Source organism: Panthera tigris, chromosome D4, assembly GCF_018350195.1.
Source record: "Panthera tigris isolate Pti1 chromosome D4, P.tigris_Pti1_mat1.1, whole genome shotgun sequence".
NCBI classification, from domain to species: domain Eukaryota; kingdom Metazoa; phylum Chordata; class Mammalia; order Carnivora; family Felidae; genus Panthera; species Panthera tigris.
The window spans coordinates 90,038,664-90,066,261 of NC_056672.1; the positions used below are offsets into that span (position 1 = coordinate 90,038,664).

General features: G+C 61.6%; 2 protein-coding genes across 5 annotated transcripts; one reads left to right on the forward strand and one right to left on the reverse strand.

The window, feature by feature from the left end:
- Window positions 1-413: 413 nt before the first annotated feature.
- Window positions 414-26,939, reverse strand: LOC122233058 (translation initiation factor IF-2-like). 4 transcript variants are annotated; one of them, XM_042964238.1, is made up of 3 exons: window positions 26,705-26,939; window positions 1,174-1,420; window positions 414-860 (listed from the first exon to the last, which is right to left on the reverse strand). In XM_042964238.1, exons 1-3 carry the CDS (start codon window positions 26,840-26,842, stop codon window positions 559-561), a joined length of 687 nt encoding a protein of 228 aa, XP_042820172.1. In that variant the 5' UTR covers window positions 26,843-26,939; the 3' UTR covers window positions 414-558. The 4 variants fall into 4 exon arrangements, with proteins under 4 accessions (XP_042820172.1, XP_042820170.1, XP_042820171.1 ...); XM_042964236.1 differs by lacking the exon at window positions 1,174-1,420 and adding an exon at window positions 26,013-26,262; XM_042964237.1 differs by lacking the exon at window positions 26,705-26,939 and adding an exon at window positions 1,852-2,045.
- Window positions 7,007-8,758, forward strand: LOC122233056 (skin secretory protein xP2-like). Its single transcript, XM_042964233.1, has 3 exons — window positions 7,007-7,183; window positions 7,610-7,859; window positions 8,163-8,758. Exons 1-3 carry the CDS (start codon window positions 7,046-7,048, stop codon window positions 8,741-8,743), a joined length of 969 nt encoding a protein of 322 aa, XP_042820167.1. The 5' UTR covers window positions 7,007-7,045; the 3' UTR covers window positions 8,744-8,758.
- Window positions 26,940-27,598: the final 659 nt, after the last annotated feature.

Consider the following 27,598-nt stretch of genomic DNA (forward strand, 5'->3'; position numbering starts at 1 on the left):
GGGCCTCTTTTTCCCCACCTAATCTTTAATCCATTGTGATTTCAAGGTCAAAGGAGAAAAAGTCTATTTCAAATGACCACAAGTACGAAAATGAATCTGTCCCATATGAAAAGTCGGTGCAGACCCACAGGTATCTCTGGCGAGATTCCACTTGAAGGAAACCTCCAGAGTAGGTAACGAAACACGGAGAGAAAGCAGACTGGGGGTTCCCAGGGGCTGGCGGGGGCACGAATGGGGAATGAGGGCTCCGGGTACACGGTGACCCTTGGGGACCGAGATATTCTGCAACAAAATTCTGTGGCGTGGTTCACAGCATCGTGAGCGTACCCAGTGCTCAGGAATTGCACAACGTAAAATAAACAAAATTTTTATTGAAGATTAATATAAATTATAACTAATGAACAAATAACAGCTAAAAAGTAGAAGAGAAAAAGGATAAGGGAGAAGAGGAAGAGACATTTTGGTGGGGATCGGGGTCAGGGATTGGAGAATAAATTTGAAATAAAATATAATAAACAAAAAATAAAATAAAATAAAAAAAGCACCCTGTATAGGTCTTCAATCCCTTGATTTTTGGCCAACATCCATGTGGGAGCAAGGACAGTGGCAGGGGCGGGGAGAAGGGCGATGGCAGGAACAGTGTTGGGAGCAGAAGCGGGAACAGTGGAACCAGCAGAAGCAGGACCCAGCTGACTGCTCAGGTGCCCGCTGTCCCCGCACAGGTCCCAGGTCACCTGCTGGCTCTCCGGCCCCTGCAGGAGTCGCCCCAGACTCCACCCCTGCCTGCAGAGACGCCGAGGACCCCGATGCCGTTGGGCCGGGCTCTGGAGCCACACCGGCTTCTGCTCCTGCCCCGGACTCTTGAGAAGGAAGCAGAGTGATGGTTGCGGCGGCTCCAAGGCCTCAGGGTGAGAGGAAGGAAGTTCCCCCCGCCACCCACCCACCCAGCGCCGGCCTCTCCAGGGGCCTTTGCAGACACACAACTCAACCCAGAGCCGCCCCGAGAAGCCGCGGCCAGGAACCCACACCAGGACCTCTGCCCCCCTGCAGTCTGCAGCTGGGGCTCTCAGTCTCTGCTCCTGGCCCCACGCCAGCCCCCGGGGGCTCCTCCCTGGGTGGCCCAGCACCGCCTGGGCCCCGTGCACCCCCATCGCCCACCCCCAGCCTTCTCACCCTCAGGCTCTGACTCCGGGGACTCAAAGTACTGGTCCCAGGACAGGTGAACGAGGACCTTACAGCGGAGCCGGGGCGCGGAAGGCCTTCCCAGGCCAACTCCAGGCCCTGCTTCCCAAAACCTCAGTGCAGTCACTCTCTCCACGGGTCCAGGGTGGCCCTCCTGGGCGATGGGGCACACACACAACTCTGTAGGGCAGGTGTATCGGGATTCCACCAATCGTTTCCCGATGTCATCGGTTGATTTCTGTAAAGACAGTGACCCGCAGACAGCCCGGAGACATCACAGCCCTGCCTGGCCAACTCAGTGTCCTTCTGCCCTCTCCCCCTGCAGCTCTCAGATTGGACACAGACCTGAGTGTGCACAGATCTGCACCCGGAGCACAGTGACATCCACCTACAGGGCTTGGGATGAACATCGGGGACAAGAGGGCCACCCCAGCACACCCTGTCCCTCCTAGCCAGCCTTGACCTGGGGTGTGAGCATGACCCGCCCACCAGGCATCTGACCCCTTCATCAGCCTGCACCTGCTCAGGTGGGCCCTCCACACATGACCCCTCCTTCCACGCACACACACACACACACACACACACAAACGGGAGGGGACCTAGGGCCCCACAAGTCAGATCAGAGCGGTATCGGGCTGGACCGGCTGTCTCTGGGTCTCCCTGTGTTACCTTTGGGTCCCTACGAGCTAGAGACCTGAGGCGTCCTGTGTACGACCTGACCCACTGTCTCCAGGGTCGGGAAGGGTCGCGGCCGCGGGCTCCCCTGAGCCGGCAGCTGCGGGACAAGGGCACACAACAGGAGAACATGTTCGTCAGGCGAAGGTGTCCCAACGAATGAGCCCAGTCGGGCGCTGTCTCCAGAACGTGGGTGCCTGGTGACCCGGGTTGTGAGTTCAATTGGGCTCTGTGACCAGGGAGGTGAGGTCACTTCCTGGGGTCCCCTTACCCGGCTTCCTGCTCCTACAAGAGCCCCTCCCAGGCTGCAAAGGGCTCCCCTCCACCCCATGCCCTGTCCCTACAGGGACACCAACACAGCCCAGACACATCCCTGCAAGGCCTTGTGCAGCCGGTGCCGTGATTTTTGGCCAAAGAGCAGGGTTCAGACCTGGGTTTTCCTCCTGACCAGTGCTAGGACCCTGCACTGTACCTCCCGGGGCCCCTGGTCACCCATCTGCACACTGGGGTCCTTGTGGCATCTACTTGTAGGGGCGCCATCAGGGAGCCACCTGTAGACACGTCCCGTGCCTGCTATCCCATGAGGCTCGTGGGCACACGTGGCCGTGGAAGGATGAGGAAGGGGTGGGCCTGGCACGGAACACACACATGCGGGCCTGGGTCCTCTCCGGGTCCAGGCACAGCCACCCCTCCTGCATGGGTCCCGGGCCCGGGGGAAGGTGGAGGTGAACTCGTTCAGACCCTGTGCCCACCAGACATGCACGCCCGGGGCTCCATTACATCTGGGCTCGGGTCCCATTGCCTGGTCTGGGCCTATGAGCTGGGCGGTCCCCACTGTGGCTCCCCGCCTTCCCGGTTCCTGGTCCCAAGTGCCTCTGTCACCCCCTCCCCTCCCGGGTGGACGGCCCATGTGACCGGGTTCTAAGGGCTAGAATATGATGACTGGGTTTCATTTCTGGGCCGATTCATGGAATTTCTGGTTTCCTCTCTCCTGGGTCATTCTCTGTCTCTGCCTCGGACTCTGTGTCTCTCTTTGTGTCTCGCAGGAGCAGGGCCTGTGGGCTCCAGGGTCCAGGTCACAACCCTCAGAAGCCTCCCTTGTGGCCCGTGTCCCTCCCCCGACCCGGTGCTCAGCTCCCTCATGAGGCCTCCTCGCCCCAGCCGGGGCACTGCCTGTGGAACCACTTCCTAATGAGGACCCAAGGCTCCAACAAGGAGGGTCTTGACCTCGGTCCCCACACCAGGGTCCATGCTCGGCCACGTGCTGCATACCCAGGTCCTCTGTCTTCCAAGCCCCCAGGCTGCCCTCTGCTCAGAAGGACCCTGAGGGAGTAGGAAGCATTTTCCCAGGAGGGGAGAACAGAGGGCCAAGGATGAAGATCTTAGGACACAGACTCATCTATGAGCCTGTGGGACCCTTGGGACACTGTCTACACAGCCCAGTTTAGGAGGAGGAAGCTGAGTCCTTCTGTGCTGTAGCCCCGTCCACACTTCCTAGCTCCAGGGGCCCAGCATGGTACACACAGGACCCCAGACCCCGTCTTCCCTAGTTCTTGCCAATCCTCCTGGACACCTTGGGGACCTTGTGACCCTCAGCCGGCACATCTGCCCTCCCTATGTGGTGGGTCCCGGGCTATTGCCAGGAATCCTGATGTCCCTGCCCCATGGCCCCACTGCCTCCAGCCTTTCTTTTCTTTCTCCCGTGTTACCCAACCCCTCCCAGTGTGGACTCCCCTCTGATCTCCAGTTGGACAGTCAGAATGTGTGTGTGTGTGTGTGTGTGTGTGTGTGTGTGTGTGTGCACGCGTTTCTGGAGACGCCCAGAGGTCACAGCCTCACAGGGACGGGGTGGATAGGGACCCCCGAACATCAGGGGCTCTCATTCCCAGGGGGAACCCCATGTGGGGGTAGAGGCTGGCCTAGGACTGGAGACCAGCCCTGCGCCTTGGACCCTGCACACCTGTCTTGTCCTGGGCCAGTCCTTGCCTCTTCTCAGGGTCCCTCTGTCCCTGGGGGTCAGACGGGGAAGTGCATCAGTGTGGCCACGGCCCAGGCTTGCCCCAGGGGTAGGTGGAGGGGAGGTGCCCCGGGTATGCAGGCCTCCCTCCCCAGGGCCGGCTGGGTCGTGGGGTGGCCAGGTGTGCCCAGGGACCTGCACCCAGCACCTGTAGATGATCCAGACGGTCCGGTGATGTGCATGAGTCCAACCGCTCCCCACCTGGCTGGTCCCCCATATTCCCACCTCCACCAACTGCTCTGGGAACCAAACCTCTCCTCGGCCCCAGAACCATGCCCGCCCCTGCCAGGCAGGCCTCAGGGTGCGAGGCAAGGTGGGTTGGACATCTGGGGACACGATGACCAGTGACTACACCCACCTCACCCAGCTGGCCTGGACCGCAGACTCCTCCCCAGGGTCCAGGTGCATGGACCCTGGGGCATGGCTGGGCCAGGGCTCCTGGAGGCAGCAGTGGAGGCTGACTCAGGGCAGGGAGAAGTCGGTCTGCCCCTTGCCCTTCTCCTTTCCTCCTTCCGCCTTGTCTTCCTGGCAGGACGTTGGACACGGGTCCAGCCTGTGCCTGGCTGCAGCCCCGTGAGCAGTCAGAGGGTGGCAAGCTGCCCGGGGAGGCCGGGGGCCACCTCCAGGATGACCAAGTGTCAGGGGGCTACTGTAACTGGCCATCCCCCGGGCACTCAGTGATTTCAGCCCTTTGTATACATGAGCCGTGACCCCGGGACCGGGTCCCGGCCCCCTCTTCATCCCACGAGGCCCGCATCCTTCCCAGCCGAGGCCCCGTCGGTGGCCGGCTCTCCCTCCAGCCCCAAGAACTCCGTGGCTCCAGAGGCTCTACATCTTTCGCGGCTGGAGCCCGAGCAGCCATCAGGGGCCTGGATCCGGGCCCTGGAGCCCCTCAGGGAGGACAGGTGAGACCGGGCAGGAGCCAGGAGAGGGCCGAGTAGAGGCTCCTTGAGGTCATGGCCTCCTGCTCAGCACAGACCCAAGTGTGTGCTGATCCCTAGGGCACCTGGACCCCAGCTGCCGGGCAGGCTCGGGGACAGAGTCCACAATGTGGCTCCTGGTAGCTCACAGGTGTCCCTGTGCCCTGTAGCTACACCTGTCCTACCAGCTGGACTCCCTCCTGGTCGGCCAGCAATATCTGTGGCCAAAAGGAACAGGTCACCGTCAAGGTCTGGGAAGAATGAGTGGCCAGGCAGAAGGGGAAGGCTCGCCCTCGGCTCAGGGGGTCCCTGCCGGGCCGGCAGGGGCTCCGGAGGTGGTATTCCAGCGCTCTGCTGACCAGCCCTGTGCCCAGAAACACCTGCCTCCCTTCTCTGGGCCTCACTCTCCTGCTCTGTGAAATGGGTGATGCAGGGCGATCACTCCCATGGCAGGAACAAGGCAGGTACCGGTGATGGATGGAGCACCCGTACAGGGCCCGGCTCGCAGACCGCAGTGGGGAAGGGGAGAGGGGACGCCAGTGAGGCCCCGCCCCCAAAGCCATCCAGCCTTTCCATCCAGCCACCAGGGCCTGGCATGGCCGCAGGAGCGGTGGCCGACCAGACTCCGGACACAGGTCACTGTGGCCTCTTTCTCAGCAGTGGGGACCCGGGGGGCGGGGACACCCAGGGTGCAGGGGTGCTCGGGGCAGCTCCTCCCTTGGAGGGAAAGAGAACAATGGAGACGTTCTCTGGGGTCCCCCCAGGCCAGGAGAAACGGGAGGAGCGCTCCCCCAGCCCAGAGAGCTCTTCCCCGTGACTGTTTCCCTGGCGATGGTAGGGGGTCAGCGGGTTATACTGGCTGTAAACAGTGAGTCTACACTTGAATGTGTGAGCCCCCGAATTCACCATATACACTGAAAGGAGGTTTCACAGAAAACTCGGCAGGAACTTGCTTCGGCAGCTTGTGAGTCTCAATTTGGAGCCCTGTCCTTCCCAGAGACCCCAGGGCCTGGACTGTCCTCCCAGTCCCCCCAGAGACCCCAGGGCCCGTGCTGTCCTCCCAGTCCCCGCCAGAGACCCCAGGGCCCGGGCTGTCCTCCCAGTTCCCCCAGAGACCCCAGGGCCCGGGCTGTCCTCCCGGTCCTTCCCAGAGACATCGGGCTTCAGCTCAGCCTCAGCCGCCACACGCCCCGGGGCAGCCTTGGGCCCTCACGAACTCTGTCTCTCAGGGTCCGCAAGCACAACTCCTCACTGCCCCTGTCCCCCCAGCCGGCGGGCGACACCGCATCACCGGTGCCGGCCTGGACGTGACGATCAGCAGCTTGGACGAGAGCATCCGCCGAGCTGGCAGGGGCACGTCCCTTGGTCCCCTCTCCGAGACCTCTCCGGGTACGGACCTCACTTGAACAACGCCTCTGACAGGAGACCATCTCTGGACCTGCCGGGGAATCCAGCCCCGGGAGGAGGCGGCGACCTGCTCTGCTCTACAGAGGAGGAGACTGAGGCAACATCATCCTCCCAGGCCGGTGCCTGGGAATCCACGCTTGCCTGGGGGCAAATACCAAGCCCGAGAGCTCCCTCCACATCTAGGATGCCGTGGCTCTGAATACACTGCCTGGTCTCCGTCCCCGAGCCCGGCCAGAAGCTGGGGTCCAGGTGCCCTAGGGGTCGGCACACACCAGGGTCTGGGCTGAGCAGGAGGCCATGACCTCAAGGAGACTCCACTCGGACCTCTCCTGTGTTCCGTGCCAGGCCCACACTTCCTCATCCTTCCACGGCCACGTGTGCCCACGAGCCTCATGGGATAGCAGGCACGGGACGTGTCTACAGGTGGCTCCCTGATGGCGCCCCTACAAGTAGATGCCACAAGGACCCCACTGTGCAGACGGGGAGACCGGGGGGCCCCGGGAGGCACAGGGTCTGAGCGGGTCCCAGCACTGGTCAGGGGGAAAACCCAGGTCTGAACCCAGCCCTGTGGCCCCAAAGCCGTGGCACCGGCCGCACCAGGCCTCGCGGGGACGTGTCTGGGCTGTGTTGGTGTCACTGTAGGGACAGGGCATGGGGTGGAGGGGAGCCCTTTGCAGCCTGGGAGGGGCTCTTGTAGGAGCAGGAAGCCGGGTAAGGGGACCCCAGGAAGTGACCTCACCTCTCTGCTCACAGAGGCCAATGGAACTCACAACCCGGGTCACCAGGCATTCTGGAGACAGCGCCGGACTGGGCTCATTCGTTGGGACACCTTCGCCTGACGAACATGTTCTCCTGTTGTGTGCCCGTGTCCCGCAGCTGCCGGCTCAGGGGAGCCCGCGGCCGCGACCCTTCCCGACCCTGGAGACAGTGGGTCAGGTCGTGCACAGGACGCCTCAGGTCTCTAGCTTGCAGGGACCCAAAGGTAACACAGGGAGACCCAGAGACATCCAGTCCAGCCCGACACTGCTCTGATCTGACCTGTGCGGCCCCATGTCCCCCGTGTGTGTGTGTGTGTGTGTGTGTGCGCGAGGAAGGAGGGGTCATGTGTGGAGGGCCCACCTGAGCAGGTGCAGGCTGATGAAGGGGTCAGATGCCTGGTGGGTGGGTCAGGCTCACACCCCCGTCAAGGCTGAACGGCAGGGACAGGGTGTGCTGGGGTGGCCCTCTTGTCCCCAAGGTTCATCCAGAGCCCTGCTGGTGGATGTCACTGTGTCCCAGGCGCAGGGCTGTGCACACTCAGGTCTGTGTCCGATCTGAGAGCTGCAGGGGGAGAGGGCAGAAGGACACTGAGGATGGCCGGGCGAGGATGTGATGTCTTGGGGCCGTCCGTGGGTCACTGTCTTTACAGAAATCAACTGATGAAATTGGGAAACGTCTGGCCAAATCCCGATACACAAGCCCTACAGAGTTGTGCGTGTGCCCTGTCGCCCAGGAGGGCCACCCTGGACCCAGGGAGAGAGTGGCTGCAGGGAGGTCTTGGGAAGCAGAGCCTGGAGATGACCTGGGAAGGCCTCCTTCACCGCCCCGGCCCCCCCACAGGGTCCTGGTTCACGGGTCCTGGGATCAGGACCCGGAGCCCCCGGAGCCAGAGCCCGAGGGTGAGAAGGCTGGGGTGGGAGATGTGTGTTCACGGGGCCCGGGCGGTGCTGGGCCACCCAGGGAGGAGCCCCCGGGGGCTCGTGTGGGGCCAGGAGCAGAGACTGAGAGCCCGGGCTGCGGCCTGCAGGGGGGCAGAGGTCCTGGTGTGGGTTCCTGGCCACGGTTTCTCGCGGAGGCTCTGGGGTGAGTTGTATGTCTGCAAAGGCCCTGGAGCGGCCGGCGCTGGGTGGGTGGGGGACCTTCCCTCCTCTCACCCTGAGGCCTTGGAGCCGCTGCAACCATCACTCTGTTTCCTTCTCAAGAGTCCGGGGCAGGACCAGAAGCCGGTGCGGCTCCAGAGCCCGACCCAAGGGCATCGGGGTCCTCGGCGTCTCTGCAGGCAGGGGTGGAGTCTGGGGCGACTCCTGCAGGGGCCGGAGAGCCAGCAGGTGACCTGGGACCTGTGCGGGGACAGCGGGCACCTGAGCAGAGTCAGCTGGGTCCTGCTTCTGTTCTTGCCTCTGCTGCTGTCACAGTTCCCGCTGCCGCTCCCAACTCTGTTCCTGTCACTGCCCTTCTCCCCGCCCCTCCCAATGCCCTTCTCCCCACTCCTGCCCCTGCCCCTGTCACTGCCCTTCTCCCCGCCCCTCCCAATGCCCTTCTCCCCGCCCCTGCCCCCGCCCCTGCCACTGCCCTTGCTCCCACATGGATGCCAGCCACAAATGAAGGGCCTGAAGGCTCTCACGGGGTGTTTCTTCTATATCTAATTGTTGTTCCATTCCCGGACCATGACCCCCCACCAGAATGTCTCTTCCTCTTCTCCCTTATCCTTTCTCTCCTCTTCTATTTAGCTCTTACTTTATTTGTTCATTGTTTCTTTATAATCCACATTAATCTTCAATAAAAATTTTTGTTTGTTTTACATTGTGCAATTCCTGAGCACTGGGTACGCTCACAACGCTGTGAACCACGCAACAGAATTTTGTTGTAGAATATCTCAGTCCCCAAGGGTCACCTTGTACCCAGAGCCCTCACTCCCCATTCGTGCCCCCGCCAGCCCCTGGGAACCCCCAGTCTGCTTTCTCTCCGTGTTCTGTTACCTACTATGGAGGTTTCCATCAAGTGGAATCTCGCCAGAGATACCTTTGGGTCTGAACCAACTTTTCAGACGGGACAGATTCATTTTAGTACTTTGTGTTCATTTGAAATAGACTCTTTCTCATTTGATATTGAAATCACAATGGATTAAAGATTAGGTGGGAAAATGGAGGCCCCTTCGGTGACAATGGTCTTTGGGTGGAGACCCCTGTGCGTGCTGTGACACCACAGCCTGACGCCAGCCAGGACAGGGCTGGTCCTCCCGTGGCCCAAACAGAAACCAGGAGATGCAGAAGGCTGGACGGTCACACCACAGAGGGGTGAGCATCCCTCACGACCCAGGGCCAGAAGATTCACAGGCCTCTGGGCCAAATAATGCTCCAAAGCCAGTGCGTTACCAGGGATGGAGGCCAGACCCGTCCCAGTCCAAGGGAGGCGACCCCCATGGGAGCAGGCGTCAGAGATGCGGGGTGTCCCTGGGAGGGACTTGGACAAGTGAGACCCGAGGGAGGCAGCAGTGGTCACCTTCAGACGGGCAGGTTTCTGGTCTGGGGACCGGCAGCCCAGGTGACAACGTGAGGAAGCAGAGGCCCCAGCCGATCCCCAGCGAGAAGTCCTCCTCCTGCAGGGGACCGGCTGGCCCAGTACTGGGAGAGTCCCCATAGCCCTGGTCGGCCCTTCCCCAGCCCCCATGCCGGGCCCCAAGCAGGTTGGTCAGCTCTGCTCCCCTGAGTTCAGGGGGGGCCCTCGGCAGGTGGTGGGGTTCCCCAGGAAGAGGAACCCTGAGCCCCAGGGCGCCAAGATGCAGGCCTGTGAGTAGGACAATCCAAAGTCAAGGAGATGGGCTTCCTGACCCAGCTCGTCTTACTTGTGACCCAGGCTGTGCTATTAACCTCAGTGTCCCCATCTGTGACACGGGGACGTAACGGGCCTTCTAGATGGGTTGGCACATTCCCTGAGAGATGAGGTGGAATCGTGGCCTGGTGCCTGGAGGACATAAAGGGCCACCTGGAAGGCTGTCCCAGAGTCCCCCAGGGCACAGGATTCCAGAAGCCCGTCCTTGCCCCTGACTGCTCTACCCCTTCTGGGAACACTCAGCATTGTTTGCAGAGGAGGTAGACATGATCCAGGAGGTCAGCAGGTCCCACGTGGAGGAAGGTCAGCGCTGGAGGGACAGACGGACATGTCCCGTGGCCCCTTCCAGAGCCCGAGCTGTGACACCCTCTGACCTGACCTGGTGTGGACCCCGCTTCTGTGGTTTCACTCCCTCCCTCCTTCCCTAATTCAGCCGGGGATCTCAGGTGCCTGCCATGTGCCGAGCACTGTGACCTCTTCAGTGAGCACGACTCTACGGGGTCCCCCACGTGGCATCTTCCTTTGCAGGGTCTGAATCTTCCTGTGCTGTGTCCCCTCTGGCGAGTCTGGGAGGGAGGCCTCTGCACATGTGCCTGCAAGGAAGCACGAGTCCAGAAGGTCCAGACCACCTGCCCCAGGTCCCAGCCTGTGGAGCCTGAACGGCAAGGCGGCCCCAACCCCCACAGTGGATGAGGGAGGCTGGACCTTCGTCCCTCCCAGCCTTCTCCAAAGGGCAAGGCCTTCTCTCCAGCCCAGGGTGAGCCTGCTGGGCACACAGGCCCCTCCGAACATGCCCTCGTTCACATGTGGGTCTGGGCCCCTTGCCCCACCCTCAGCTCCTCTGCTGGATGCAGGGGCAGCCCTCTCCTCTCCCTGGGTCTGCTCCTGGGGTCCCGGCCTGCTGGTCTCAGAAGAGCTTGCAGATTTGCTCCCCATGACCAGCGTGGGATCAGGGACAGGATGGGGGCTGTGGGTCGAGGCCTGGACTTAGCGAGTGCGGGACGATGGGATTTGGTAAAAGAATGACCTGCAGGTTCAGCTGGACTCCCGAAGACTGAGCAACCAGACTGCATACCCACTGGTCCCCCCTGAGCGCACAGGACAACAAGGAACAGAGGAGCAGAGACCCGGAGGGACAGGCTTGGCCCAGGGCTCACCTGCCCTTACGGTTTTAAACCTCAGCTATATGGGGGCGGGCGTACGCTGTCCCGACGGTACCTAAGGCAGAAGCCCTGTGTGGCAAACACAGGACAGAGCTGCTCAGGGCGACACCGGGATGAGGCGTGGACTCCCCGAACGTCCACGGCCCCCTAGAGGCCCGACCCCCAATCCCAGAAGCACAGCTTGACGAGCCCATGAGGAACCCATCGCTTCTTTTTATAGCAGGGAACACCGAGGTTTTGTCCAAGGTCACCCAGAACGTCGAGGGCAGGGCCCGTGGCAGGTGGCCTGAGACCTGGCATCTGTCCACAGAGACACGTCTCCTGTTGTCGCCCAGTCCCGGTACCGAGGCCCCGCGGGGCCTGACACGGATGTCTGGGTCTACCCTGAGCTCTCCAGAGCCGTCTGCTGGGCTCCCGGGAAAACGCTGGCCCTTGCTCCAGACAGAAGGTTCTGCCCTCCGGTAACAAAAGGGAGGTGCATGCACTCACTGGGCTAGAGGCCCTGCCTCCACCTGCCCTTGGAGATGAAGGTCTGGGGAGCCCTGTCTTCCTGCTCCTTCCAGGGTTCTAAGACATGCTCGACCACGTAGCCCCTCCTTCCTGGGAGACATTCCCGGGCCTCCTCCGGGATCTCAGGCGGAGGTCACAGCCAGGGATCGAGCGGGAGGATCTGGATGGTAGGGAGGTCGAGGACGGAGTTTGGAGGCCAGGGCTCCCGGTCCAGCTTGGCCGCTAACCAGAAAAGGATCCCTAGCCATTCCCCCGGGGGTGCCGCCCCATCCCCTTGGTGACGTCAACCCCTCTCCTGGAGTCACCAGTGGGGAGACCGACCACCAGGAAGTTCTTCCTCATCTGCCCGGAAGAGTCGAGACCGAGTTCACGGACAAATCGAGGGGCTTGTTTCCCTACACACCCATGGGACAGATGGGAAATCTAAGGAGAGGCCAAGGGAACGGAGGCTTGCTTATCCGGGGTGGCTCGGGCATAGCCCCTCCACCGCGGGCCTCGCTTGGCTTGGTCCTAAGCTGCTGGACGAGCCCGCTGATCCCAGCGAGACCACATGGCTGTCACCAGAATTCCTCAGTGAACCCCTCTCTGCTCCAGTCAGCCCCATGCGAGCAGGAACTAGGTTGGCTCATTGCTCTAAGTCCAAGTCCCCAGAACCTTCCCGCAATGTAGTGGACGTTTACCTTTCTCGAATAAGCAGAAAAATTGATATGCGAAAGGTGCTGTCATTGACTGAAACCGCTTCTGTCCTTGTTCCTTTGTGGATGCGTCCATGCCTGCCCTCAGCACCCTGTCTGCTCCCCGCTGTGTGCACGCACCTGGATCCCAAAAGCGAGCCCCGGACCCCACCCAGGAGGTGGTATGGCCTCTCACCCACAGCCAGCAAGGGGAGCGCTGTCCCCATGGCCCTCCTCACCCTAAGAAGACATGTAAGCCATATTCACCAAGGTTTTTAACTATCGTGCACACACACACACACACACACACACACACACACACACATAGAGCGAATGGTGGGGGCCCTGGAGGACCCGCACACGTATGTCTCCGGCACCTCCCGCCGCCCCTGTGCTTTTGTGGGTTTGCTCTGGTTCTCTCGGATCCTCCTCCCGGCTCCCTTGAAGGCGTCAGGTCTCTGCCCAAGTCCCTGGGTCACCCACCCACCTCTCCTATTAGGAAGACGTGCAAATGCACACCCTGCATTTCCTCCCATCTTCCTCTCGCCTCCCAGACTTCGGTCGTCAGATTTGGGAGTCGAGAACACCCCTTGTGTCTTCCCTCACCTGTCCTTCCACCCAGCTCTTCCCAGGCCAACCCCGAGGCGGTCCTCGGGCTGGATTCGTCTCCTGGGAGGTGGGGGTCAACGGACAGAGGGCAGACGGTGCCGGTGGGGGCAGGAGAGGGCCGTGGCCCACAGGCCCAGTGCCGGCTTGTCTGCCAGGGCCCCGGGCTGGTTTGCCCCCGCCGGTTCTCCTCTTTCTTACCGGGAGGCATCCTTGTCCTGAACGGGCACCAGGGAACCTGAGTGAAGAGACCACTTTGCTTTGAGACGAGGGGCGGTGTGACAAGGGCTGCAGAGGACGTTGGCCTTGGATGGGGAAAGCGAGGCCGGCCACGCACTGCTGTCCCGTTCAGGTCCCTCTGGCACCTGGGTGCACCTGCAGCCAGAGGGGCTGGTTCCCGGCAGGCTTGCCACATCCCCCTGGAGCCCCCGGTCCCTCCTCTCTGCCTGAGGACTCTCTCCCAGACACGGGAGCCCATCACATCTGAACTGGGGACCTGTGCTTCCTCACTGTGTCACCTGGGCGGCCGGTCCCCAGACCAGAAACCTGCCCGTCTGAAGAGACCACCAATGCCTCCCTCGGGTCTCACTTGCCCGAGTCCCTCCCCGGGACGCCCCGCATCTCTGACGCCTGCTCCCGTGGGGGCTGCCTCCCTTGGACTGGGACGGGTCTGGTCTCCATCCCAGGGAAAGCACTGGCTTTGGTGCAAAATTTGGCCCAGAGGCCTGTGAACCTTTCTGGCCCTGGGTCGTGAGGGATGCTCTCCCCTCTGTGGTGTGACCGTCCAGCCTTCTGCATCTCCCAGTTTGTGATTGGGCCACGGGAGGACCAGCCCTGTCCTGGCTGGCGTCAGCCTGTGGCGTCACAGCACGCACAGGGGTCTCTCTCTCTGACACGTGCCCTCTTTTGCTAACACAGCCTCTTGTATCCTCGTGACATCCCGTCCCCTCGCCGGTGGAAGGCCCGTGTGACCGGTTCTGAGGGAGAGAATATAACGATGGGTGTCGCTTCCAAGCTGGTTCATGAAAGCCTGTGGTTTCTCCGGGTTCCTTTTCTCCCGGGTCCGTTCTCTGTCTCTGTGTCAGTGTGTGTGTCTGTGTGTGTGTCTCTGTCTGACGAAGCAAGAGCAGGTAATATGAGCTGCCCCAGGAGGCCCAGTGCCAAGAACCTGCAGAGGCTCCGGGCTGAGACACAGAAGTCCTGAGACCCCCCGGTCCCGGCCGAATCCTGCCAAGAGCAGGTGCCCGGTCGCGGTCTTGGAGGCGGACCCTGCCCCAGTCGAGCCTCCGCTGAGGCTGCAGCCCTGGCCTCCGGGGTGACCGTGGGGCTGAGGCTCCCAGCCGAGCCGAGCCGGGAGACTGGTACAGAAAGTGTGAGGCGGTCCAAGTAAGGTGAATGTGTCCCCCAGCACAGACAACAGTCCATCCTCCAGGCTGGGGCCGGGGCCCGCCCTCCTCCCTCCCGAGCTCTCTCCGGCCACACTGGCTCCTCCTCAGCTCCTCTCCAGACAAACCCTCTGTGCAGCTTTGCTCGTCCCCGCAGCACACTGCTTGCAGACGTTTGTGGGACTGGCTCCTCTTGTAATTCTGGGTCCCAGCATCAGGGCCACCCTGGAGGCCTGTGAGACCCGCCCCTACCAAGGGGCCCCTGGCCGCCCTCCTTCACCCTGCTTCATTTCCCGACAGTGTTGGTCTTTCCTTTCACACGGATTCGCTCTTGTGCTTTGACCCACCTCCCCCTCTGGGCTGTGAGCTCCTGGAGGGCTGGGACCTCGCGGGACCTTTGACTCCGGCCCCCGGGCCCAACACAGCCCCTGCTCAGGGTGAGAGGCACAGGGGCTGAATGCGTCCAGAGAGGATCTCAGAGTCCCTACCTGCCTCTGAGCAGCTCACGCTGTGGACATGCAGACTAATAGTAAGAGGTACATGTTGGGTTGGGGGCAGGGGACGCCCAGCTTGACCCCTGAGGGTCCCTTCTCGCTCCAGAGGCTTCAGTGAGCGCAGTGGACACAGCCTGCCCCCTGGTGGTCAGCACCGGCACGACAGCCCCAGGCAGGGAAACCGGAAAACAAAACACACACGTTTGTTTGGGTGTAGTCAAGGCAGCAGCCCTCCCTGGCCCTAGCGGGGCACAGGGGCAGGACCTGCGGGCTCCAGGGGCGATGTGAGGACTTCAGAAGCCTCCCTTGTCCCCCGTTCCACCTCTCCCGTCCCGGTGCCCCGTTCACTCCTAAGGCTTCCTCACCCCAGCCAAGGCACTGCCTCTGGAAGCCCATCGTAATGAGGCCCCGGGCTCCGACAAGGAGGGTCTTGACCTCGGTCCCCACACCAGGGTCCATGCTCGGCTGCAAACCCAGGTCCTCGGTCCTCCAAGCCCCCAGGCTACCCTCTGCTCAGAAGGAACTTGAGGGAGGAGAAAGCATTTTCCCAGGACCAGGAGCATCTTGGGGCAGGGGTGGAGGTCCAGGGCCAGCAGACAAGCCTGTGGGACCCTTGGGACACCACGTCTATGCAGCCCAATTTACAAAGGAGTAAGCTGAGGCCTGTCCCGTAGCCCCCTCCCAGTAGGGGGGTGTCTCCTTCTAGCTCTAGGCTGGTGGTGGACACAGGACCCCAGACCCAGTCTTCTCCGGGTGCCCCGGGGAAGTGCCCAGCCCAGGCAGCCCCCTGGGTACCCTGGAGACCCGGCTGGTCATCAGACTGGCACGTCTCCCCACCCCACGTATGAGCCCTGGTCATGCTGCCAGCCCACTGGGCGCCCCTGCCCCGTGGCAGAGCTGCCTCCAGTCCCCTTCTTCTTGCCCCGGTGTCACCTCCCCCCTCCAGGGTGTACTCCCCTTGAGCCGCTGCCGGGTGGTCAGTGTGCGTGTGTGTGTGTGTGTGTGTGTGTGTGTGTGTGTGTCTGTGTGTGTGTGTGCTTGCCTGTACGGTCTAGGGACATCCAGATATAACAGCCCCACCTCGTACGGGGTTGATAGGGATCCGACGGGATCTCGGGGGTCTCCTTCCCAGGGCGAACCCCAGGGGAGGACTGAGTTTGGCCTAGGACGGAGACCCCCACTGCTTGGACTCTGCCCACCTCACGTATCCTGGGCCGGTCCCTGGCCTCAGTCTCCCACCTGGCCCTGAGGTTGGGCGTGGAGTGACGTCAGCGTGGACAGGGCCCAGGCTCTCCTCCTGGGTGGATGGAGAGGAGATGTGCCAGGCACACAGGCCTCCCTAGCAAAGGGCAGCTGGGTCTCGTGTCCTCGGCCTGGCACGGCTGTGTGCCCTCCCCGGGGGGCTCCGTGCCACTGATCCCGTGTGCACCCTGCCTCCAGACCGCTGCCCTGTAACCCCAAATCCTGTGAGCCCTCGGATCAGCCTCACCCCAGCCAGTGGGCTGCAGACTTGAGGGCCGGTGGGTTGGACACGTGGGTACACGAGGGTCGCCGAATGTCCCTATACCGTCCCAGCTGTCACAGACCCCACGCTCCCCCCCAGGGTCCAGCTGGGTGCACGGCCGGGGCAGGGGGCCTGGAGGAGACGGTGGACACCAAGTACGGGCAAGGAGAGGATCGGCCTGTCACCTCCCGCCTCCCCCTCCTTCTCTCCACCTCCTCCCACGGTCTTCCTGCCACAACCCGGGACACAAGGGGCAGCCTGTCCCTGGCTGCAGCCCTGGCCGGGTCAGAGGGGTGGGAGGGAGCCCAGGAAGGAGGGGGCACATCGTGGGGATGTCTGAGTGTTGGGGGTCGTTAGAGTTGCTAGGGACTCCCCGGGGTGCTCACTGACTTCACCCCTTCTTATACATGAACTGCGGCCCCGGGATCAAGGGCACTCAGCTCTGAGTGACCAAGGCCAGCCGTGAACGGGAACAAGGGACTCAGTCTTCACCCTCATGGAGCCCTGCCCTGACCATCACAGGTCTTGTCCTGGGTTGGGGCTCCCCCAGCCAGGTGACCCCCGTGCCTCCTGCTCACCTTCCTGAGATGGGAGTCACAGACCCCATTTTCAACGAAGAAAATGAGGCTCTGACCCCCACCACGTGAGCTTGTGGGTCACAGGGCTGGGACATGGCCCTATTGTGGGTTAGCCCCCCGGACAATCCGACCCAAAGCCTGAGCTCGCACGGGAGCCTGAGGAGGCTCCAACCCTGGAGATGAGGACGTCCTAGGTGGGGGCCATGGGAGGGGCGGTGGCGGCAGGGGCCTCTGAAGGGGCCGGGGCTCCGTGGGCTCCCTGGGGGAGGAAGGCCCTAGGGAGGCCGGAGTGGGGTGAGGGCTGCCCACAGGGCAGGGCGTCTGGACCAGCTCACGCAGGGCGCCGGATGTCGGGCCCGGAGTCGGGGGTCACTGCAGGTTGGGAGGGTGGGGATGCTCTGCCTCAGTGGCCCCCAGCTGCTGACTGTGGGGGAGACGCCGTCCCACCGCTTAGGCTGTGAGCTCGAGGGCGGGGTGGTGTCTGGGCTTCACCATCGTGTGCGGGTGCCTGCACACAGCAGCAGACAGACACGGGTGCTGACGCGTGCGGGGATGAATGAATGGACACGAGGCTGCGGCTCCCATCTGTCGCTGTAAACAGCGGGGCCCGCGTCATGCGGCTCGGGGACGGTCCCAGTGAGTCAGCGAGATGTGAAGTGTTATTCCTCACCCGGCACAGTTTGAGGGCTGAGAATCCAGCAGGGAACGGGACGGGGTGTGTGCGCCTGGGGCTGACCGGAGCGGGTGCCGCTCGAGCCGGGCATAGACGCCAGAAATACGTCGCTCGCGGGTGTTCTCGTCGGCCCTCCCTCTCCGGCTGGGGACGTGGTGGCCTCCGGCCTGCAGCAGAGGGAGTAACAGGAGGGGGCGGAGTCCACACGGCCCCCAGGCGAGGGGCAGGGGCAAGCACAGAGCTGACGCGGAGGGGCAGGGAGAAGCGCCCGGGGCCTGCAGCCTGCCCGTCTGGACACGCGTGGGGGCTAAGCAGGTGACCTCTAGCCGGTCAGTCCCTGGAGCCCCGACACTGGGGCGTCCGAGGGCGATGCCGCGGAAAGCCAAGCACCCTTTTCCCAGTTTGATGCCGACTCAAACGCCCAGGACCCACCCGGGAGCCAGGGGAGGTGGAGGTCAGCGGTGGGATTATGGGGTGTCTCTGGGCCCATCACTGTTCTTTTCCTCATTTCTAACATCCTGTAGGAAATATGCCAGTAACTGGAACAAGGTATCACACACGATGTCTGCATAACACCCTGTTCCAGATTTTCTGAAACGAGATCCTCTACAATGAGGGTCATCGCAGACGCTGGACCCCGGCCAGCACCCCGGCGCGAGACACCGTGGCTGGCGTGCAGGGTCTGGGGCAGCAGGGCCGCCTGGCGGGGGCGGGGATGTTGGGGGACGCACATCTCCCCCGGAAACCTGTTGCGTTTCTTGGGTCTCAGCCCTCCCCGCAGTGTCTACATTTTGTATTCCACCTGAAACTGGCCCAACCTTTCGTTCCAGAATTTCACATGGCCAGTAACAGCCGGGACAGAGGAGTGAGCGCACAGGTGTTTCCTACAGCTGCCCTGGGCCAGTGCCCGCCTTTCCTGGCTTGTTTCCCAACTGTCCCCGAGGGCCTGAGGTGGAACCACATCGCTCACCCAGCCTGGGGGCAGTGTGGGCTCCCAGCAGGGCTGGAAGGTAGCAGGAGGCAGGGGGTGGGGACGCCGGAGGCAGGGGTGGGGACACTGGGGCAGGACTGGGGCCCTCCAACCAGGGCAGGGGAGGAGAAGCATGCCTGGGGCCGGGGAAGGGAGGCTCGGGCTCAGGTCGCGGGCCTCTGTCCTCACTTAGCCGAGTCCTGGGACCCAGCCGGGAGGGCGCGCACCCCGCCCCGGAGACTCCGCCCCTCCTTGTCCCGCATGGCGCATGTCCGTGGGGGTGTTGGAAGGGTTCCTTCAGCCGCTGTGGGGCCTCGTCGTGCGCACTGGGTGTGCGCAACCTGTTGCAGGGCGACCCGTGCCCGCGCACAGTTTGCAGCCCTTGCACGGGGCTCAGCCGGTGCCCAGAGTCCACTTAGGACTTTCCGGTGCTGGGGCAGGTCTGGGTGCCCTTCGACTGCCCAGCTGCCCCAGGGGACCGGGGATCCTTTGCCTGTCCCCGGGCCTTTGTCTTGCACTGTCCTGGTTTGTGTATGAAGGGACCGGCTGGAGACCTCCGTCCCTCCATGGAGGATCGTGGACCCCTGTCATCCAGCAGGTGAGAGGGCGGATCCTCGGCACCAAGGGGAGCACCGTCCACCACCACTGCCCTCGACCCCCTCGGGGCGCCTGGGGGCAGGGGCACACCTGAGGTCATTTTTCCTGTAATGACCTGGTAGCAGGTGCCCAGCTGTAGCTAGGGAGGCTGTGTTGGGCCTTTTCTATACACAGAATAACGCAGATGTGCTGGTTTCCGAAGGCTCCTTTAATGCAGCTGATGTCGTCAAGGTTCACCGTGAGTGCGGCATGGACCGGGAGTTCAGTCGGTCTCAAGCCTAATCATGTTCTTCAAATCATTTTTATGGTGTAGATAGGCCGTGTTCTGTATCCACTCAGCAGTCGATGGACATTGGGGGCGTTTCTACCTCTGGGCAACTGTGAGTGGCAATGCCGTCAACGTTCACGGTCAGGCTTTTCACAGGTTTTCATCCCTGGATCATATGGATACTCCGTGTTTATGTTTTGAAACATGGCCAGACAGTCTCCCAAAGGGCTACATCACTTTATATTTCTGCCAGCAAAGGAGGAGGACCCCAACGTCTACGGATCCTTGCCAACACTTCTTAATATCTATCTTTTTAATGACAGCCGTCCTGGTGGATGTGAACTTGTATCTCATTGTGGCTTTGATTGGATTTCCATCCTAAAGAACGATGTGGAACATTGTTGGTCACTTGTTTATCGTTTGTCGAGAAATGTCTCCTCAGCTGCATGTCCCATTTTTTTAAAAAATTTTTTTAATGTTTATTTATTATTGAGAGAGACAGAGGCAGAATGTGAGTGGGTTAGGGGCAGAGAGAGAGGGAGACACAGAAGCAGAAGCAGGCTCCAGGCTCTGAGCGGTCAGCACAGAGCCCGACATGGGGCTCGAACTCACAAGCTGTGAGATCATGACCCGAGCCGAAGTCGGACGCTCAACCGACTGAGCCGCCCAGGCGCCCCTGCATTTCCCATTTTTAAATTGGATGCGTAGTTTCTTCCTATTGAGTTGTAAGATTTAATATACATTCCACATGCAAGTCTCTTAGGATATATGTCCTTAGCCGATTCATTGTCCCATTCAGTAGGGTGCCTTCTAGCTTTCGGGATGCTGTCTTTCAGTTCACCTACTTGTAGTGTTTCTTTTTGAGAGAGAGAGAGAAAGACAGAGTGCAGGTGGGGGAGGGGCAGAGAGAGAGGGAGACAGGGAATCCGAAGCAGCTCCAGCTCTGAGCCATCAGCACAGAGCCCGATGCGGGGCTTGAACCCACGAACTGTGAGATCATGAGCTGAGCTGAAGTCGGCCGCTTAACCGACTGGGCCCCCCGGGCGCCCCCGATTTTGTTGAACGGACGCGTGGCATTCAGTCAGTTCCGTATGTACCTCGATGATTGGGTAGCTGTGTGTATGGCCGAGTGATCACACAGCAGGTCCCGTTAACGTCCATCTGCACACGTAGTTGCACATTTTTTCTTGTCGCAGAGACTTTTCAGATTTACCCCTTTGCAGTTTCCACACGTGCAATGCAGTATTAACTACAGTGACCACGCTGCACATCACGTCCCTAGACTTATTTATTTTATCACCGGCAGCTTGTACCTTTCGCCCACCTTCCCCGGTTCGCTCATCCCTTAGCCCCTGCCTCTCGCAACCACCAGTGTGATCGCTCTGTCTGTGAGTTCTTTGACCTCTGTTTTTAAGATCCCACTTACAAAGGAGATATGATATTTGGGGAACAGAAGTTCCCTTCTGTTTCTGCTTTGAGCGTTCGTATCACGAAATGGTGTTGGATTCTGTCAAGCGTTTTCTGTACTTAGTGGCGATCGGATTTTACAGCAGCTTGAAAACCACGAAGTCGTGTCGCTTTCCCTCTTCTTCTGTCTTTCTCCCTCACACAAACACACAGAGCTTCTCTGGAAGCTCATCAGGATCCGGATGGGAGCTCTCTGGTCCTGGTTATGCTCGTTCGGGCCGCTGTGTGCCTGGGGGTGGGCCCGTTCAGATGACACGCCCCACAAGGGACAACTAGAAATCAAAATAGTAACGATAATCTTCCAGGTGGTGGCTGCCTCTGGCATGCGTATGCCATAATTTCCTCTTCTCTGTCCCGACTATAGAGTGAGAATGTTTAGCGTTAATGGAGACGACTGTACGGGAAACAGAGCATATCAAGCATGTGTCCTAACGGGTAATGACAAGGAGGCAAAAACCCCTGCTCACCCGAGACGCATGTCAGAGGGAATACAGCATCTTCTGTACTGACTTCCTTTGTGGAAGACCACGTTCCGAAAAGAACGTTTCTGGCTTGTTTTCTGAGGCCTCGCGTCGGGAGGCCCGCTTTTCTCTTCGGGAGTCTGGGTGCTGACGGTGTTTCCGGCCGGTCTCGCGAGCGCCAGCTCTGAGCCCACAACTTGGCCTCTTCCAGGTAAGAGGGCTTGGGGGGTCACCTGTGTCCTCAGCCAGGAAAGCATCAGCCACGCACTTCTCGGCATTCCCAGGAGGTGCCCGCAGAGCCCAGTACGCAGCACGAGGCCTGGACCGGGGAGGCACTTTGCACGCTGCGTGGCGCTCGGTCTCTAAGGCCCGCAAGTGACAGAGACTCTTAAAGTGGGAACGGGAAGGCAGTTTAGTGCTGTGGTAGTTGAGGTTCTCCAGGTTAAGCTCCAAATAAAGAGAGTGAGAAAGTCATCCTCCCTCCTAATGTAGCACAGCTGTCCCACGTACAGTTCAAACCATACAGATCCTCTCCCCGAGGAGGATGCTGAGCTCTCAGGGGACGTCCACGCTTGTCTTCGATATCCTGTGACTTACATCCTATGATGTGAAGTGAGCCGTTATTAATGCATCTTATATGATGTTACACGATAAGATGTTACACGATAAGAAGGAAGGGAAGAAAAGAAAGGTATTTGATATTCACGCATACCGTCTACAGGTGAGGAAGACGCCCTGGGGTGGATCCTCGGGCTGGGGCTTCTCTGCGCGGCGCTGGAACGTGTTCTGGTTTTGCAAAGGCACGTGGGAAGGCGCTCGCGTGGCCAATTTTCGTCCTCTTGCGGCACCAGTGCCGACCACGGTGCCGGCTCGACCCCCGGCTCCAAAGCTCGCACCGCCTTCAGGGCCAGCTCTTTGGTGCCGAATCCGGAGTTAGAGGCGTCTCCGGCACAAGCCCGGCAGCAGATAGAGCGGCAGGTAGGGAGCGCGGGCCGGCTCTCCCACCTGATCCAGTGTCAAGTCCAGAGCTGTTGTTCTAACATCGGCTCACGTGAGAGCCCCGGAACCACGGCCAGCTCCAGCACCGGCTCCAGGACCAGCGGAAGGGCTGGAACCAGCACAGGCACCCGCGGTATCACCGGCTGCAGAGACTGAGGCAGCTCTGTCGTCAACCGACTTGCCAGGTCCGTCACCAGCCAGCTCCGGAGTGTGGGTCGGACCGACGTACATTCCAGACCAACGGACAAAGCAGGAGCGAACTAGACCTGGTCCTCATCGCTCCCGGCAGCACGACTAGAGCTACAGGCATCTCTAGGGCTGGAACCGTCTCCACAGCCAGCGTCAGCACCGGAAGCGGCTTCAGCGCCAGATCCCACCCGAGAGCCAGCTCCGGCACCGGCTCAAGAGCTTGAGAGAGCTGCAGAGCCAGGCAGCTCCCGCCGAAGCTCCAGACCCAGAGTCAGTCTGAGCCCCGGCCTCTGCGTCTGAGCCACTGCCACAGCCGGTTCTGTCACCAGCTCAGAACCACAGCCAGAACCGGCTCCAGAGCCCGAGGTCAAGCCACTTCCCAGCTCGAGTCAACTCGAGGTCCGGCGCTGATTCAACTGCCGAGATCGAGGCCGCTCCAGCTTTAGCTGCGGTGCCAGGTCCAAGGTCAGGGTCGGTGTTCTCCCACCAGCCAGCCCTGGTTCGATGCCGGCTGTAGCGCTGCCTCCAGAGACGGCGGCCGCTCTCTCGCCAACTGCAGTGTCAGCCCCGGTGGTCGTTCCAGTGCCCACTTTAGAGAGAGAAGCTGCTCGAGCCCCATGTAGAGCCGGTGCCAGGGTGCAAGGAGGAGCCAGCTCCAGCATCGGCTCCAGAACTAGAGTCCGGACCGAGTTCAGGGTCAGAGCCTGCGACAGCAGCAGTTCTCATACCGGGTCCGGAGCAGAAGCCCCCGCAAGTGCCAGCTGCTGCGCCAGCTCCAGAGCCAAAGCTGCCTTGGGCACCAGTGGTAGACGCAGAGCCGATGCCACCTCCGGACAAAGAACCAGCTCCGGCACCGACATCCCAGCCACGTCCTGCTCTGGCACCGGCTCCGTCACCGCCTCCCGAGCCGGAGCCCGTGTCGGCTCCAGCGCCGGCTCTGGTGTCGGCGTCCCCCTGGACGCCGGTTCCGCAGGTGGAGCCAACGCCGGGGCTCCGACCGGCTCCCCCGCCGGTTTCCCCACCAGCCGGAGGGCCAGATCCAGGACCGGCGATGCAAGCGGGGCCCCGGCACCGGGTCCGGCATCGCAGCCGCGACCAGAGCCAGCTCCGAACCAGAGCAGCTCCAGCACCATGGACAGCTCCCGCCGCGGTTCCGGGCTCGGAACCCCCGGGGACTCTGGCACCAGCTGTGGCGCTCGCACTGGCTGCACGGCCAGCTGCACTTCCGGGGCCAAAGCTGAAGCCGCTTCAGCACCCACTCCGGAGCCAGAGCCAGAGCCAGAGTCTACAGCAGAAGCTCTAGCTTCAGCTCCAGAGCCATATCCGGCTGCAGAAGCAGGTCTGGGTCCTCTCTGGAGGTGCCTGCGGCTCTAGCACCTTCCCTAGAGCTGGAGCCAGGTCCAGCACCGCCTCTTGTCCCAGCTCCAGAGATGGGGCCAGCTCCAGCTTCAACCCTGGGGCCAGTTCCGGGATTAGAGCCCCCGTTCGAGCCAGAGCAGCTCCAGCACCAGCTGTGGAACTACCCACACGAGTGTCCGCGCCTTCCTCAACTGCCACCATCGTGGGGGCCGGTATGGGGCTGGGGGGCAGGATGGTCCTTGGTAGGCCGGTCACCCCAGGTACCCTGGTCACTCCACTCAGAGCTCGCCTGCCCGATCCCTCCTGGAGATCATAGTCCCGGGGCTCTGCACCCCCGTTTTCCCAAGCAAGGATCTCAGTGGCCCGGGAGACCGTGGAGGTTGAAAGCCGAGGCTTGTACCTGACAAATGATATAAAATTTGACCCAGAAAGTCCACTTGACGGCTTGTGTCCTGACAAAGGAGAGATTTATGCACACAGTTGATCCCTTGAGGAAGCTGGGAGTGAAAACTCACAAACGGCCCATGTTCCAGGGCTGGGGCGCTTTGGAAATTCTGATGTGGGGACACAGGATGCAGAGGAAGAGACTTGAGTGGCCAGCACCCAGCCCCGGGGAAAGCTGGTTCGGGAAGAGCACCTACCTGGCACCCGCCTCACCCCACACGCTGCACCAGAGTTTCTCCGCTGGTCCTGGGACGAGCCCTGCTGGGGGAGGGTCCGCGCCTGTGGCCGCAGATGGGGGCTGCGCCCTGTTGTCCAAGAGAGGGGTGCCGGTCACACTTCTCGCTGTGGATCGGCTGGGGCCTGTGCTTCCTCACATTGTCACCTGGGCTGCGGGTCCCCAGACCAGAAACCTGCCCGTCTGAAGGTGCCCAGCGTTGCGTCCCTTGGGTTTCACTTGCCCGAGTCCCTCCCCGGGACGTTCTGCATCTCTGACGCCTGCTCCCATGGGGGCTGCCTCCCCTTGGACTGGGACGGGTCTGGCCTCCATCCCGGGGAACGCACTGGCTTTGGAGCATTATTTGGTGCAGAAGCCTGTGAACCGTTCGGGCCCTGGGTCATGAGGGATGCTCTCCGCTCCGTGATGTGACCGTCCGGCCTTCTGCATCTCCCGGTTTCTGTTTGGGCCACGGGAGGACCAGCCGTGTCCTCTCTGGTGTCAGGCTGTGGTGTCACGGCACAAACAGGGGTCTCCACCCTGAGACCATTGTCACCGAAGGGGCCTCTTTTTCCCACCTAATCTTTAATCCATTGTGATTTCAATATCAAAGGACAAAAAGTCTATTTCAAACGAACACAAAGTACAAAAATGAATCTGTCTCGTCTGAAAAGTTGGTTCAGACCCAAAGGTATCTCTGGCGAGATTCCACTTGACGGAAACCTCCAGAGTAGGTAACGGAACACCGAGAGAAAACAGACTCGGGTTCCCAGGGGCTGGAGGGGACACGAATGGGGAGTGAGGGCTGCGGGTACACGGTGACCCTTGGGGATCGAGATATTCTGCAACAAAATTCTGTGGGGTGGTTCACAGCGTCGTGAGCGTACCCCGTGCTCAGGAATTGCACAATATAAAATAAATAAATTTTTATTGAAGATTAATGTGGATTTTAAACAAACCATGAACAAATAAAGTACCACCTAAAACGTAGTGGAGAGAAAGGATAAGGGAGAAGAGGAAGAGTCATTCTGGTGGCGGGGTCGGCGACTGGGACTGGAGCGACAATTAGAAATACAATAAACACCCCTCGAAGGCCTTTGGGCCCTTGATTTGTGGCCGGGATCCATACGGGAACAAGGGCGGTGGCAGGAACCGTGTCGGGAGCAGAAGCAGGACCCAGCTGACTCTGCTCAGGTGCCCGCTGTCCCAGCACAGGTCCCAGGCCACCTGCTGGCTCTCCGGCCCCTGCAGGAGTCGCCCCAGACTCCACCCCTGCCTGCAGAGACGCCGAGGACCCGGATGCCCTTGGGTCGGGCTCTGGAGCTGCACCGGCTTCTGCTCCTGCCCCGGACTCTTGAGAAGGAAACAGAGTGATGGTTGCGGCGGCTCCAAGGCCTCAGGGTGAGAGGAGGGAAGTTCCCCCCGCCCCCCACCCACCCAGCGCCGGCCTCTCCAGGGGCCTTTGCAGAGACACAACTCACCCCAGAGCCTCCCCGAGAAGCCGCGGCCAGGAACCCACACCAGGACCTCTGCCCCCCTGCAGGCCGCAGCCCGGGCTCTCAGTCTCTGCTCCTGGCCCCACACCAGCCCCCGGGGGCTCCTCCCTGGGTGGCCCAGCACCGCCCCGACCCCGTGAACACACATCTCCCACCCCAGCCTTCTCACCCTCGGGCTCTGGCTCCGGGGGCTCCGGGTCCTGATCCCAGGACCCGTGAACCAGGACCCTGTGGGGGGGCCGGGGCGGTGAAGGAGGCCTTCCCAGGTCATCTCCAGGCTCTGCCTCCCAAGACCTCCCTGCAGCCACTCTCTCCCTGGGTCCAGGGTGGCCCTCCTGGGCGACGGGGCACATGCACAGCTCTGTAGGGCTGGTGTATCGGGATTCGGCCAGACGTTTCCCGATTTCATCAGTTGATTTCTGTAAAGACAGTGACCCGCGGACGGCTCGGAGACATCACAGCCCCGGCCGGCCATCCTCAGTGTCCTTCCACCCTCTCCACCTGTGGCTCCCAGATTGGGCACAGACCTGAGTGTGCATAGACCTGCGCCTGGGACACAGTGACATCCACCTACAGGGCTCGGGATGCACAACAGGGACAAGAGGGCCACCCCAGCACTCCCTGTCCCTCCCAACCAGCCTTGACCGAGTGTGAGCCTGACCCGCCCACCAGGCATCTGACCCCTTCATCAGCCTGCACCTGCTCGGGTGGGCCCTCCACACACGACCCCTCCTTCCACACAGACACACACACACACACACACACACACACACACACAGACGGGAGGGGACCTGGGGCCGCACAGGTCAGATCAGAGCGGTGTCGGGGTGGACTGGATGTCTCTGGGTCTCCCTGTGTTACCTTTGGGTCCCTGCGAGCTAGAGACCTGAGGCGTCCTGTGCACGACCTGACCCACTGTCTCCAGGGTCGGGAAGCGTCTCGGCCGCTGGCTCGCCTGAGCCGGCAGGCGCGGAACACGGGCACACAACAGGAGAACATGTTCGTCAGGCGTAGGTGTCCCAACGAATGAGCCCAGTCGGGCGCTGTCTCCAGAACGTGGGTGCCTGGTGACCCGGGTTGTGAGTTCAATCGGGCTCTGTGACCAGGGAGGTGAGGGTCACTTCCTGGGGTCCCCTTACCCGGCTTCCTGCTCCTACAAGAGCCCCTCCCAGTCTGCAAAGGGCTCCCCTCCACTCCATGCCCTGTCCCTACAGTGACACCAACACAGCCCAGACACGTCCCCGCGAGGCCTGGTGCGGCCGGTGCCATGGCTTTGGGGCCACAGAGCTGGGTTCAGACCTGGGATTTCCTCCTGACCTGTGCTGGGACCCTGCACAGACCCCGTGCCTCCCGGGGCCCCCTGGTCTCCCCGTCTGCACAGTGAGGTCCTTGTGGCATCTACTTGTAGGGGCGCCATCAGGGAGCCACCTGTAGACACGTCCCGTGCCTGCTATCCCAAGAGGCTCGTGGGCACACGTGGCCGTGGAAGGATGAGGAAGGGGTGCGCCTGGCACGGAACACAGGAGAGGGCCGAGTGGAGTCTCCTTGAGGTCATGGCCTCCTGCTCAGCCCAGACCCAGGTGTGTGCCGACCCCTAGGGCACCTGGACCCCAGCTTCCGGCCGGGCTCGGGGACGGACACCAGAATGTGTCCCTGTGTCCTGTAGCTCTACACAACTCGCCCTGTCCCTCCCTGTCACCCTTGACCTGGGGTGTGGACATGACCCTCCCATCAGCCTGCTCCTGCTCTGGTGGC